Source organism: Macrobrachium rosenbergii, chromosome 48, assembly GCF_040412425.1.
Source record: "Macrobrachium rosenbergii isolate ZJJX-2024 chromosome 48, ASM4041242v1, whole genome shotgun sequence".
NCBI lineage: Eukaryota > Metazoa > Arthropoda > Malacostraca > Decapoda > Palaemonidae > Macrobrachium > Macrobrachium rosenbergii.
The window spans coordinates 2,883,395-2,895,501 of record NC_089788.1 but is presented as its reverse complement, the minus strand read 5'-3'; the positions used below and the strand labels follow the sequence as shown (position 1 = coordinate 2,895,501).

At 36.8% G+C, this 12,107-nt stretch overlaps 1 protein-coding gene across 20 annotated transcripts in view; it reads left to right on the top strand.

Annotated features, from left to right (window-relative positions):
• LOC136831178 (uncharacterized) overlaps positions 1-12,107 on the top strand; it is a 1,009,691-nt gene that overhangs the window by 446,235 nt on the left and 551,349 nt on the right. For all 20 annotated transcript variants that reach the window (XM_067091138.1, XM_067091137.1, XM_067091135.1 and 17 more), the window contains one exon: positions 6,799-6,864. In XM_067091138.1, coding sequence (XP_066947239.1) covers positions 6,799-6,864 — 66 coding nt within the window. The remainder of the gene's footprint in view (positions 1-6,798; positions 6,865-12,107) is intronic.

Below are 12,107 nucleotides of genomic sequence, written 5' to 3'. Positions count from 1 at the left end.
AGCCAAGTGTTTAGGAGTATAATGTAATAAAAAAGGGCTGCATTAATCGTTCAAATATTATTATTATTATTATTATTATTATTATTATTATTATTATTATTATTATTATTATTATTATTATTATTATTCAGAGGATGATCCCTATTCATATGGAACAAGCCCACCACTGACTTTGAAATTCAAGCTTCCAAAAATAGTGTGTTCATTTGAAAGAAGTAACAGAAGGCCGTAGGAAATACAAAAAAAAAAAGAGATCAATTATTAGAATAGAATATATTTCGAATATTGAATGTTACAATAGAATATCAACCATTGTTTTCATTCCATTTCAAAGTCCTTTCGCTCTTTGGTCTCTGTGGTCGGTCGGTTAATTGGTCGCCCTCTTTGAAGCAGGTTTGTTTCCGTGTCGGGAAAGTTTTCTGTAGGTGCGACCACACTTGCTCTAAAAGAGACCTTATTTTTTCTTTTTAATGCGGCCGCTCTGAAAAGCGATATGTCCTCTCCCACAAAGGGAAGACTAATTAGTTGCCGAGTCGTTGTTATGTAATGTTGTTGGAGATAATAGATGCCTATCTCAAAATAATTAGCAGTGTTCTTTGAAGGATATTATCTCGTGTCGGTGAAGCTTCCCTGAAAAAGAAGATTTTTAAAATTTTTCTGATGCAGTTGTGAGTACATAACATCTAAATACAAGGGGCAGAAAATGGATACATCTAAATGCAAGGGGCAGAAAATAGAAACATCTAAATGCAAGGGTCAGAAAATAGATACATCTAAACGCAAGGGTCAGAAAATAGAATCATCTAAATGCAAGGGGTCAGAAAATAGAAACGTCAAAATACAAGGGTCAGAACATAGAAACATCAAAGTGCAAATGTCAGAAAACAGAAACATCTAAATACAAGGGTCAGAAAATAGAATCATCTAAATACAAGGGTCAGAACATACAAACATCTGAATGCAAGGGTCAGAAAATAGAAACATCTAAATACAAGGGTCAGAACAGAAACATCTAAATGCAAGTGTCAGAAAATAGAAACTTCTAAATACAAGGGTCATAAAATAGAAACATCTAAATACAAGAGTCAGAAAATAGAAACATCTAAATACAAGGGTCAGAAAATAGAAACATCTAAATACAAGGGTCAGAAAATAGAAACATCTAAATTCAAGGGTCAGAAGATAGAAACATCTAAATTCAAGGGTCAGAAAATAGAAACATCTAAATTCAAGGGTCAGAAAATAGAAACATCTAAATTCAAGGGTCAGAAAATAGAAACATCTAAATACAAGGGTCAGAAAATAGAAACATCTAAATTCAAGGGTCAGAAAATAGGAACATCTAAATGCAAGGGTCAGAAAATAGAAACATCTAAATACAAGGAAGTCTCCCATCTAAATGTAGTGCAAATTGGAACTAAATACAAGTTCAGGCGAAGATGCAATGCATTATTACCCTAATATAATTCTCCTTGTATTTTAATAATTTACTCACTTTTTATTTATTTATTTATTTGTTAGTTTATCTATTTCTAATAGCTGATCTCCTCTTTTTGTATATCTCTTTACCTTCTGTTACTTCTTTCGAATGAACATCATCATATTCTTTGGAAGCTTGAGTTTCAAGTCAGTGGCCTCTGTGGTGGGCTTGTGCCATATGAATAGGGCTCTTCATCTTCTGAATAATAATAATAATAATAATAATAATAATAATAATAATAATAATAATAATAAAGTAATAAATAATAATAATAATAATAATAATAATAATAATAATAATAATAATAATAATAATAAATAAGTAGGAATTTATATATGTTTATTTTACGGCTGAATACGTCACTTCGATACTGATTTACCCACCAAAGCAGTTGAGTCTTTTCGATGCGCATAAATCATTCCTTTCCCGTTGGGGGGGCGGGGTTAGCACTGTAAGCATTACTTAAGGTTCTTTGCAGCGTCCCTTCGGCCCCTAGCTTCAACCCCTTTCATTCCTTTTACTGCACCTCCGTTCGTATTTACTTTCTTCCGTCTTACTTTCCACCCTCTCTTAACAATTGATTCATAGTGCAACTGCGAGGTTTTCCTCATGTTGCACCTTTCAAACCTTTCTATTCTGTTTTCCTTTCAGCGCTGAATGTCCTCATAGGTCCCAGCACTTGGTATTTGGCCAATTCTATATTCTATATTCTGAATAATTTCTTAAACTTTTTCAGCAACGCTGATATGCGACTTCTCCGTGCCTGAAATTTTCAGACTAACAAAATGGCAAAAGGTTGTTTATTTGATAAAGACGCGTAGAATGTGACTCTAGTTTTTGTTACTGCCGAATTAACGTACCTTTTAAATAGGGGAAAGCTAAATGCTTTTGGAATGAATAAAACACAAAAGGAAATTTCGCATTCAAGAAGTGAATGTTATTTTATATGTGTGTTTTGCTCGATGTTTTTGTAATCTTCCATTAGTCAGTTTTTTCTCGCAAAGAATTTTTTTTTGTTACTTTCACCGTCCTTTTGAAATTTATTTCGTGTATTATTTTTGTGGGGATTTCACAAACGCAGATGTATAATTTATCCCGCAACATTTAGAGACTACTCCGAAATAGATGAAGCCTCGGGGAAGAGAACAAAGGCAGTGACCACGGCAGAACAAGCCTTTTGCCTCTCTGCAAACCATTAGTCTGTTATAACTTCTATTCATCGGCTTAGAGGGAAAAACGACCTCATTTGTTGCCATGCAAATGAAAACCCCACGGCACACAAAAGATTCAAGATAGCAGCCGCCGTTATTTCAGCAGAGGGAGATTGCTCATATATCCCAGAAAAAATGAGTTTCTTTTCAAATGTTCTGTGGAAATTTTTTGCCGGTGCAAAATGAATAATCACTTTTGTATGCAGGGATCTTCACCCAAATGCCTACTTCGTTTTTGTCTGTTCGCTGTGCGATGCAAGCTTTCAAGCGTGATATTTTCCAGCATTTTGTGATCGCCAGAAATTGCGTTTCGATTTTCACGGTGGATGAGAGCGCGGCTCTCTGGTGCAGGCTATCTGATTAATCTAGTTATATATATCTAGATATGTAGTCATTATTTGCTCTGCTGAACGGAAGGTTTTTGTATTTTCATCATTGTTGTGGTAGAGGATGCATCTCTCTCTCTCTCTCTCTCTCTCTCTCTCTCTCTCTCTCTCTCTCTCGCTTTTATTCGGAAAGGATTGTAGTATAGAGCAGTTATATATCTTTGTGAGAGAGGCGGGTCTCCTCAACTGATTTTAAATCATATACATGTGCAGTATGCGTGTATGTATAGTATATATGAATTTACAGATGTATATATTATATATACATATATATTTACACATTTCTTATATAAAAACTCCTTTTAAATTTTTTTCTAAAGTTTCCTATTTAATTTATTTTACAGCGTCAATAACCTAGATGTTTTGACGCCAGTTTAAATAATCATAAATCAATCAGTCAGTCGCTTTAGGTAGTTTTAGCTCTAGGAGACAGTCTGTGAATATTTCAATTCGAATAGCTCGTCTAACTTTTTAGTCCCTGAAATTTTTCTTGAGAAGGAAATTTTTCTTGATGCTATTTAGGTGTCGCCCTTGTGTTTCTCCTGAAGGCCGTATCCAGTTATGTATAGATCCGCCTCCATTCAAGTATTGTCTCAGCGCGTTAGGAAGCCGTCCTTTTGCCTTTCCCGTTGACAATCTTCTCTACAAAAGCTTCCTTGTCTTAAACACTCTTTTATCATCAAGTCCCGGGTCGGTCTCTACTCTGCGAGATGGTCGCTTGTTTCTGTCGTTTTTATTCAAGGCCTGCGTGGCGACGATAGATTTAAGAATGGTTTGTGTGCCTCCTTTTTTCCCCCTTCTTTTAGGCACTGGCACCTTTTAGACCTGACATTGTTTTCTTATTAGGTGGACCTCTTTGTTGAGTTGTCTGTACATCGAATACTGAGGAAAGGAGGTTCTATAACAGACCTGACATCCACTGCCAAATATATTTCTTCATTTCACGTGTATTTTGTTAACATTTAAGAATCTCCTCAAGAGAACTTCAATCAATCTGTCAGCTCATTCAGAGAACTTGAAGTCTGTCAGCCAATTCCTACAGAGAACTTTAAATCTGTTAATCAACTCCTTCAGAGAATTTTGAATCTGTCAGTCAACTCCAGAGAACTTGAAATCTGTCAGTCAGCGCCTTCAGAGAACTTGAAATCTGTCAGTCAGCTCCTTCAGAGAACTTGAAATCTGTCAGTGAACTCCTGCAGAGAATTTTGAATCTGTCAATCAGCTCCAGAGAACTTGAAATCTGTCAGTGACCTCTTGCAGAGAACTTTTAAATCTGTCAGTCAACTCCAGAGAACTTGAAATCTGTCAGTGAACTCCTGCAGAGAACTTTAAATCTGTCAGTGAACTCCTTCAAAGAACTTTAAATCTGTCAGTGAACTCCTGCAGAGAACTTAAATCTGTCAGTGAACTCCTTCAGAGAACTTTAAATCTGTCAGTGAACTCCTGTAGAGAACTTTAAATCTGTCGGGCAGCTCCTTATAGGTTCCAGTACTTGGCCTTTGGTCTAAAGTCTCTATTCCATTCCATTCCATTCCATTCCTATAACATTGAAGTTTTAAAGGGCTGTCTCTTAAGTGGTTATTCTCCCCAACCCCATGATTTTACTTCTAGTGTGTAATGTATGTATATAGCCTCTCGGGGGCAACAAAATTTCTTTCACATAATCGAACGTTTTGTTTTACTTGCAACTTTGACAGTGCCTTTTGACGCGTTGTCGATATTCCGATACAAGTATCGGTTAACTATACCGAACCTGAGTGCCTTGAATCGAATCAAAATGACTGTAAAGAGTTTTTCAATTTAATCGTCTGATGAATTTCGATGAGGATAAGTAATAAAGTGTTGGTCGATATTTCGAAGCTATTTACATGACGCTAAGTGACACTTGACGGGAAATTTTTTTTTTTTGAAGTTGGCCACCAGCATTCCCGTGGTTGTGGTACCTTGGGGATTGGTATCGATTCTCTTCATTTGTGATGACGACAGTCCTAATTCAGGCATTATTGATTTATTGATGCGGCAATTACTGTCACAACGACAAGAGATCGTAGACAGCAAAATTTACGAGAAAGTTATCTCTCTCTCTCTCTCTCTCTCTCTCTCTCTCTCTCTCTCTCTCTCTCTCTCTCTCTCTCTCTCTCTCTCTCTCTCTAAGAAAAGGCAGACTTTTTTAAGTGATAATTGCAATGGATGAAAATATTCTTTCTAAATCGCCTGAGATTTTGCCCTTACAAAATAACACTTTGAAAAATATTCAGTTAGACTTTGTTCATCCTTTTCTACATTTGTAGACGTTGGTTTACTGCGTGCGTTGTCGGGTAAATCCTCCATTGTATTCATTGCGTATTTCGATGTTTTTTTTTATTTTTTTTCTTTTTTCTCTCCTTTTGTCTCTCTCTCTCTCTCTCTCTCTCTCTCTCTCTCTCTCTCTCTCTCTCTCTCTGTAGGCGGAATGCATATACGCACAAATTTATTTGGTCATTGGGAACTATTGGATCAGGTCAAAAATTCTTAGCAGTTAAAATTTCAGCCCGGCGAAATTGCAAGTGGGCTTTTTGCGTTAGTTGAGTGCTCTGTTCAATCCTATTCTGTTGCTTTCAGCTCTGGGATGTTGTTTTTACTATTGTTGCTGTTGCTGTTGTACGTTGTTGTTGCAGCTGTAGTACTGTCCGTCTAGAATTGTTAGTCATCTTCATGGTTTTATGTCAGGTTGTCAAGTCGCTTGGTAGATTATAAACCCCAGGCTTATCCAAGGCCCTCAGTGAAATTCATACGCACGTCTATCCTGTGCTGTATGTTCCACAAATCTCCATTCATTCCCTTCCTTCCTTCTCGTAGCCCTCATCCAGGTAGGTCTAGGTGTGGGTCATCCAACTCTTTTGGTGCCCACAGCCCAGCTGACAACTATATATCACTTGTTCTCCCAGGGGTCGTGCGAAGGACATGTGCAAACCATCTCCGTCTCACTTTCATTATTTTCTCATCTACATATCTACATCTCTCTGGATATATTCCCGTAGGGAGGTAGTGCCGTCAGTGCAGCTCTTGCGGGGCACTGTAGGCATTACTTAAGGATCTTTACAGCGTGCCTTCAGCCCCTAGATGCAACCCCTTTCGCTCCTTTAACTGTACCTCCTTTCATATTCTTTCTTCCATCTTACTTTCCAACCCTCTCCTAACAATTGATTCATAGTGCAGCTGCGTGGTTTTCCTCCTGTTACACCTTTCAAACCTTCTACTGTCAATTTCCGTTTCAGCGCCGAATGACCTCACAGGTCCCAGTGCCTAAATTCTATATTGATTTCAATTCAATTCTCTAGACATGATGCATTCAGTTAAGCAAGCTTTGTAGATCATGGACTGTTTTGTTGATTAAAACTGCATCATCTACATATGCTGAGTCTGTCAACTTTGTATTGTTACTCCAGTCGAAACCTTGTTTTCTTTCCAACCGCAATTCTCATTATAAAATCTGTGGGAAGGGTAAATGTCATGGGTGAAATAACCTTTGCCTTGTAGCACCTCACTAGTTACTGTAAATTTACTTGACAAGACCCCATCAACATTTACCTGACTCTCCCTCGTTCTTGAGTAATTTCAAATTAGCTTCTCATATTTAACGAAGGAGTATAGCAATGTTGATCATTTTCACTTCATATACTTTGCAGTAAAATTAGTATTTCTCATCCTTGATAATTTGTATATTTTTTTGTTATTACAGATTGAATCCCTGATTAATACAAGATGCGACTTGGGATGCCAAGTGTCCCGTGACGACTTGGGAAAGGTAAGGAAGCTTTTAATGTGTTTAATGAACGCGAATATGTATTAACCTCGTCAGCAGGTGGTTGTATTTGTAATTCATTACATTTCATTTTCTTTTGTTTGTGTTTATGGTTCATTTTCGTGTACTGTTTCAGCGACCTGTATTTATAGTTCATTACATTTCATTTCCTTTTGTGTGTGTTTATGGTTCATTTTCAGTGTAATTTCGTCTACCTGTATTTATAATTCATTACATATCATTTCCCTTTTGTGTTTGTGTTTATGGTTCCTGTATTTATATTCATTACATTTCATTTCCCTTTGTTTTGTTCATGGTTCATTTTCATGTATTTATAATTCATTACATTTCATTTCCTTTGTTTGTGTATGTGGTTCATTTTCAGTGTGTGTTCAACTACCTGTATGTATAATTCATTACATTTCATTTCCCTTTGTTTGTGTTTATGGCTCATTTTCATGTACTGTTCAACTACCTGTATGTATAATTCATTACATTTCATTTCCCTTTGTTTGTGTTTATGGTTCATTTTCATGTACTATTCAACTACCTGTATTTATAATTCATTACATTTCATTTCCCTTCGTGTTTATGGTTCATCATCAGTGTAGTGTTCAGCTACCGGTATTTATAATTCATTACGTTTCATTTCCCTTTGTGTTTATGGTTCAGTTTTACTCTACTGTTCTGTATTTTGTTTGCGTATGGTTTTGATCAGTGTGACACAAAGACTATATAGCAGATTTTTGTATACTAATTTTTGACGCATTTGGTCTGAGCCTTGAGCCAGGTCATTGATTTTGTGATTTGGACCCACAAGGATTTAAAAAGGTGTTTAATAATCGCAGAGCAATTCAAGTACGGTACCCTCTCCTTGGCGGTACATTGACTGTTGATCCGTTATAGTGGGGGACCCCTTCCGTTCCTTTTACTCTACCTCCATTCATATTATATTCTTCCATCTTGCTATCCACCCTCTCCTAACGATTATTTCATAGTGCAGCTGAGAGGTTTTCCTCCTGTTACACCTTTCAGACCCACCTACTCTCAATTTCCTTTTCAGCACTGAATGACCTCGTAGGTCCCAGTGCTTGGCCTCTGGCCTAAACTCTATATTCCATTCCATTCCACTGTGAATTCGAAACGTATAGCCTCAGAATTACACTCCTTTCTCGTTTCTCCTTCTCAGTGTTGCATTGCGAGTTTTGTGCACATTGCTTGCAGTCGCGCCATTTTGCAAGGTAGCTGGTTGTGTTTTGGATAGAACAGCGAGTAATGTATAACGACATTTTCTTCTGCACTCGTGTTTGCGTACACGATGCTCCAGAGGAACGAAAACGTGCTATACGTAATTTGTACATACTCACATTGGTGAATAGTTTTGTTTATATTTCCTATTTTTCCGCATATGTAACTTTAAAGCAAACAATTTTCCCGAAAGATCAGCTGGCATCGAGATCGAACTGTTACCGTCACAGAGTAGAGTCTGCAATTTATTGATGGTGTCAGATGTAGGATCAGTACCAAACCAAATCTAATATTGTTGATCAGGTACACGTAGGGTACTCCGGGAGACCTTTAAAGCTAGTCGTCTACCATTTCAACAGAAGGTCATGTGTCTATTATCCAGATATTGCCAGGACCGTACCCTGATTGATGTTGGTCTGTCACGAGAAAAAAAGGGCATTTTAGTTTTACGCTAATAATATGTATATTTAAATATAATCTTCATACCACGAAGATGAGATGTTTCAGTATAGTCCACAGGAGAAAAAGATATTAAAACACTCTGATAGCTCGATAATTTCGCCTTCCACCAGGCTCTTCGAGAACTTTATTACAACTAAACATAAGTACATACATAAAAATCATCAACATTTTTTTTTCTCACCGGAAAAGACCTTTTTTGTTAAATTGGTAGTGTCTGTTGGAAGATTCAACAGTCTTGTTTTTAAAAATATCACGTCTGCACTAACGTCAGTGCAACCTGATGTCTGTGAGGTGATGCAAGTGTTTTTATATTTTGTCCGAAAGTCAGGATTAATAATTTAGTGTTTTTCCATGGCAAGGGTCGATCCAGACCTTACATTATTGTATGCATGAAGAAGAGTGGAAATTTCTTGTTTTGTAAATAATGATGCAGAGGCAAAATTTTCACGAATAAAACATGTTTCTTGTTTGTACGTCGAGGTGATCTACCCAAGTGATTTATTGAGACATATGTATCAGGGAAATATGAGTATTTCATGTGTACCTGCCTTATAGTTTTTGAGCGAAATTAAATTATTTGTTCTGTGTTATCTGGGAGCTTGGATGTTTAAGAAATTTATTTCTACATAACTGAAATAATGATGTGAAGCAAGCACTCTTATCAGGTGACCCAATTTCACTTTATTTCTCTGTCTGTATGAAAGTGTGATGCATTACGAAAGTTTGATTCTGTTCGCAAAAATGAATCCGGTGAGAATTTAAATGACAACAGAAAGGAGGCCCACGTAGGGGGGCGGGCGGTTAGTATCGTCAGTGCACGGTACATGGCGCACTGTAGACATATGCTCAAGGCTCTTTGCAGCGTCCCTTCGGCCTCTAGCCTTAACCCCTTTTATTCCTTTAACTGCACCTCCGTTCATATTCTCTTTTTATCTTATTTTCCATCCTCACTTAACAGGTGTTCAAAAGTGTAACTGTGAGGTTTTCCTCTTGTTACTCCTTTAGAACCTTTTCGCTCTCAGTTTCCCTTTCACCGCTGAATGACCTCACAGGTCCCATCGCTTACCATTGGCCTAAATTCTATGTTCCATTCTAGAGGATAGAAGGTATTTTTGTGACACCTTTTTTTTTTTCTCAAGATTCATTGGACTTTTTTTTCGATCTCAAGGTCAATTGGACCTTTTTTTTTTCCTTCTCAAGATCAATTGGATTATTTTCCTTCTCAAGGTCAATTGTACTTTTTTTCCTTCTCAAGATCAATTAGACCCGTTATTCCTTCAAAAGATCAGTTGGACCTCTTTTTCCTTCTCAAGATCAATTAGACCCTTTTTTCCTTCTCAAGATTAATTGCACTTTTTTTCCTTCTCAAGGTCAGTTGGACCTGTTTTCCTTCTCAAGATCAATTGGAGCTTTTTTTTCCCCTTCTCTTACGGGCAAGAAAAGAATGGCAGAAGGAAAAGTTCCCCAAAGTTTCATAACTGTGACTCTACAGCGAATCATTTTCGGTTGCTGGAACTTTTGTGCTCTTAAGTTTGCAGCCCTTTATTTACTGGCATGTGTGATATTTCTCTCTCTCTCTCTCTCTCTCTCTCTCTCTCTCTCTCTCTCTCTCTCTCTCTCTCTCTCTCTCTCTTCTTCTTCTTCTTCTTCTTAATCTAGATTTGCTTTCTTTGTCTCTTTGTGCATTCTTTCTCTCTCTCTTTCTGTCTCTCTCTCTCTCTCTCTCTCTCTCTCTCTCTCTCACTTCATATTCTAAGGCTCTCTCTCTCTCTCTCTCTCTCTCTCTCTCACTTCATAAGGCTCTCTCTCTCTCTCTCTCTCTCTCTCTCTCTCTCTCTCTCTCTCTCTCTCTCTCTCTCTCTCTCTTACTTCTTAATCTAGGCTTGCTTTATCTCTTTGTGTGTGTGTGTGTGTGTGTTCTCTCTCTCTCTCTCTCTCTCTCTCTCTCTCTCTCTCTCTCTGTCACTTCTTAATCTAGGCTTGCTTTATCTCTTTGTGTGTGTTCTCTCTCTCTCTCTCTCTCTCTCATAAGAACCAGTGGAGGCTTTAACACCATTAGGCTTAAGCTCCATGAAATTCAAATGACAGTAGGGAAGGCTGTATTCAGACCTTAGCTCAATAGAACATTAAGAAATTCTGCGGGATATTGTATTTCGTCGTTATTTGTAAAAAAAAAAAAAAAATAAATTATGTACAAATCCATGTTAGCCATGAGTTTCATATTCGTCGAAAATATATATTTTTCCGTCATAATTTAAAAGTATGACGAAAATTGTTATTTTAAGTGATTGGTGAAAAACAGTCAGTTATACCTGATTCATCCTTTTTAAGACTGAAAGAAAAACTCCTGTTTCCTTGCAAATGTCTGACGCCCACAAGCATTCTTACTATTTTTGAAGTATTGCCATTTTTGGATTATTATTATTATTATTATTATTATTATTATTATTATTATTATTATTATTATTATTATTATTACGGAACAAGTCTGTAGGGGCCATTGACAAAAACTCAAACTTCCCAAGAATGCAATGTTCCTTTGAAATAAGTTACAGAAGATAATAGTGAAATATAGAAAGAAGAGATCAGTTATTAGAAAAAAAAGGAATTCATAAATTAATATACAAATAGATAAAAATAGATAAATTATTGAAATAGAAGGCGAATTGTTTAAAGGTGGTAATGCATTACATTACACAACATCCTCAGTTTCCAAGCGCTTTTACCTCGCAGTTTACAAAATTCGAAATTTTCGTAGTCAGGACATGTCGTTGTTATTTCCTATGTGATTATAACATTTGCATGTCTTTGTCGTATTTTTGGAAATAAAGGAAACGCTCGATTACCTTGGAAGTTTTGAAATGTGCTTCCCTTTCCTGGATACCATTTTACCGCAGTCCACAGATCCAGGATGTAGATTATACATATGTAAATGTATGTGCCCATAAAAGTAAAAAATGTGAATGCTGTGTAAATAGCCTAAGAGTTAGCAGCATGCATATGCATGCGCTTGCTTGCTTGCTTGCTTGCTTGCTTGCTTTGCGGTGATTTGGCAGTGAAGTTTCTTTTGCCCCTGGTTGACACAAACTCTATTCAGTAACGTCTTATAGATGTTTTCTTTAATTGCTACCATCCATTTGGACATACTTGGAGCAGTCTTATACTATTTGTTTTATTTTGACTTTCTCCCCTTACTCCGAGGACGTTTTGCAGAAAACTGACTCAAGGATGGTCTTTATTTTCTCTAAATACTTTGAAGGTGTTCTTCAGAAAGCCGACAAGGAAGGTCTTTATTTTCTTTAAATACTCTGAAGGTGTCTTTCAGTAAACCGACTCAAGAAGGTCATTATTTTATTTAAATAAATACTGTGAAGGTGTTTTTCAGAAAAGCGACTCAAGGAAAGACTTTATTTTCTTTAAAAATACTCTGAAGGTGTTTTTCAGAAAACCGACTCAAGGAAGGTCTTTATTTTTTTTAAATACTCTGATGGTGTTTTTCAGAAAACCGACTTTAAATACTCAAGGTGTTTTTCAGA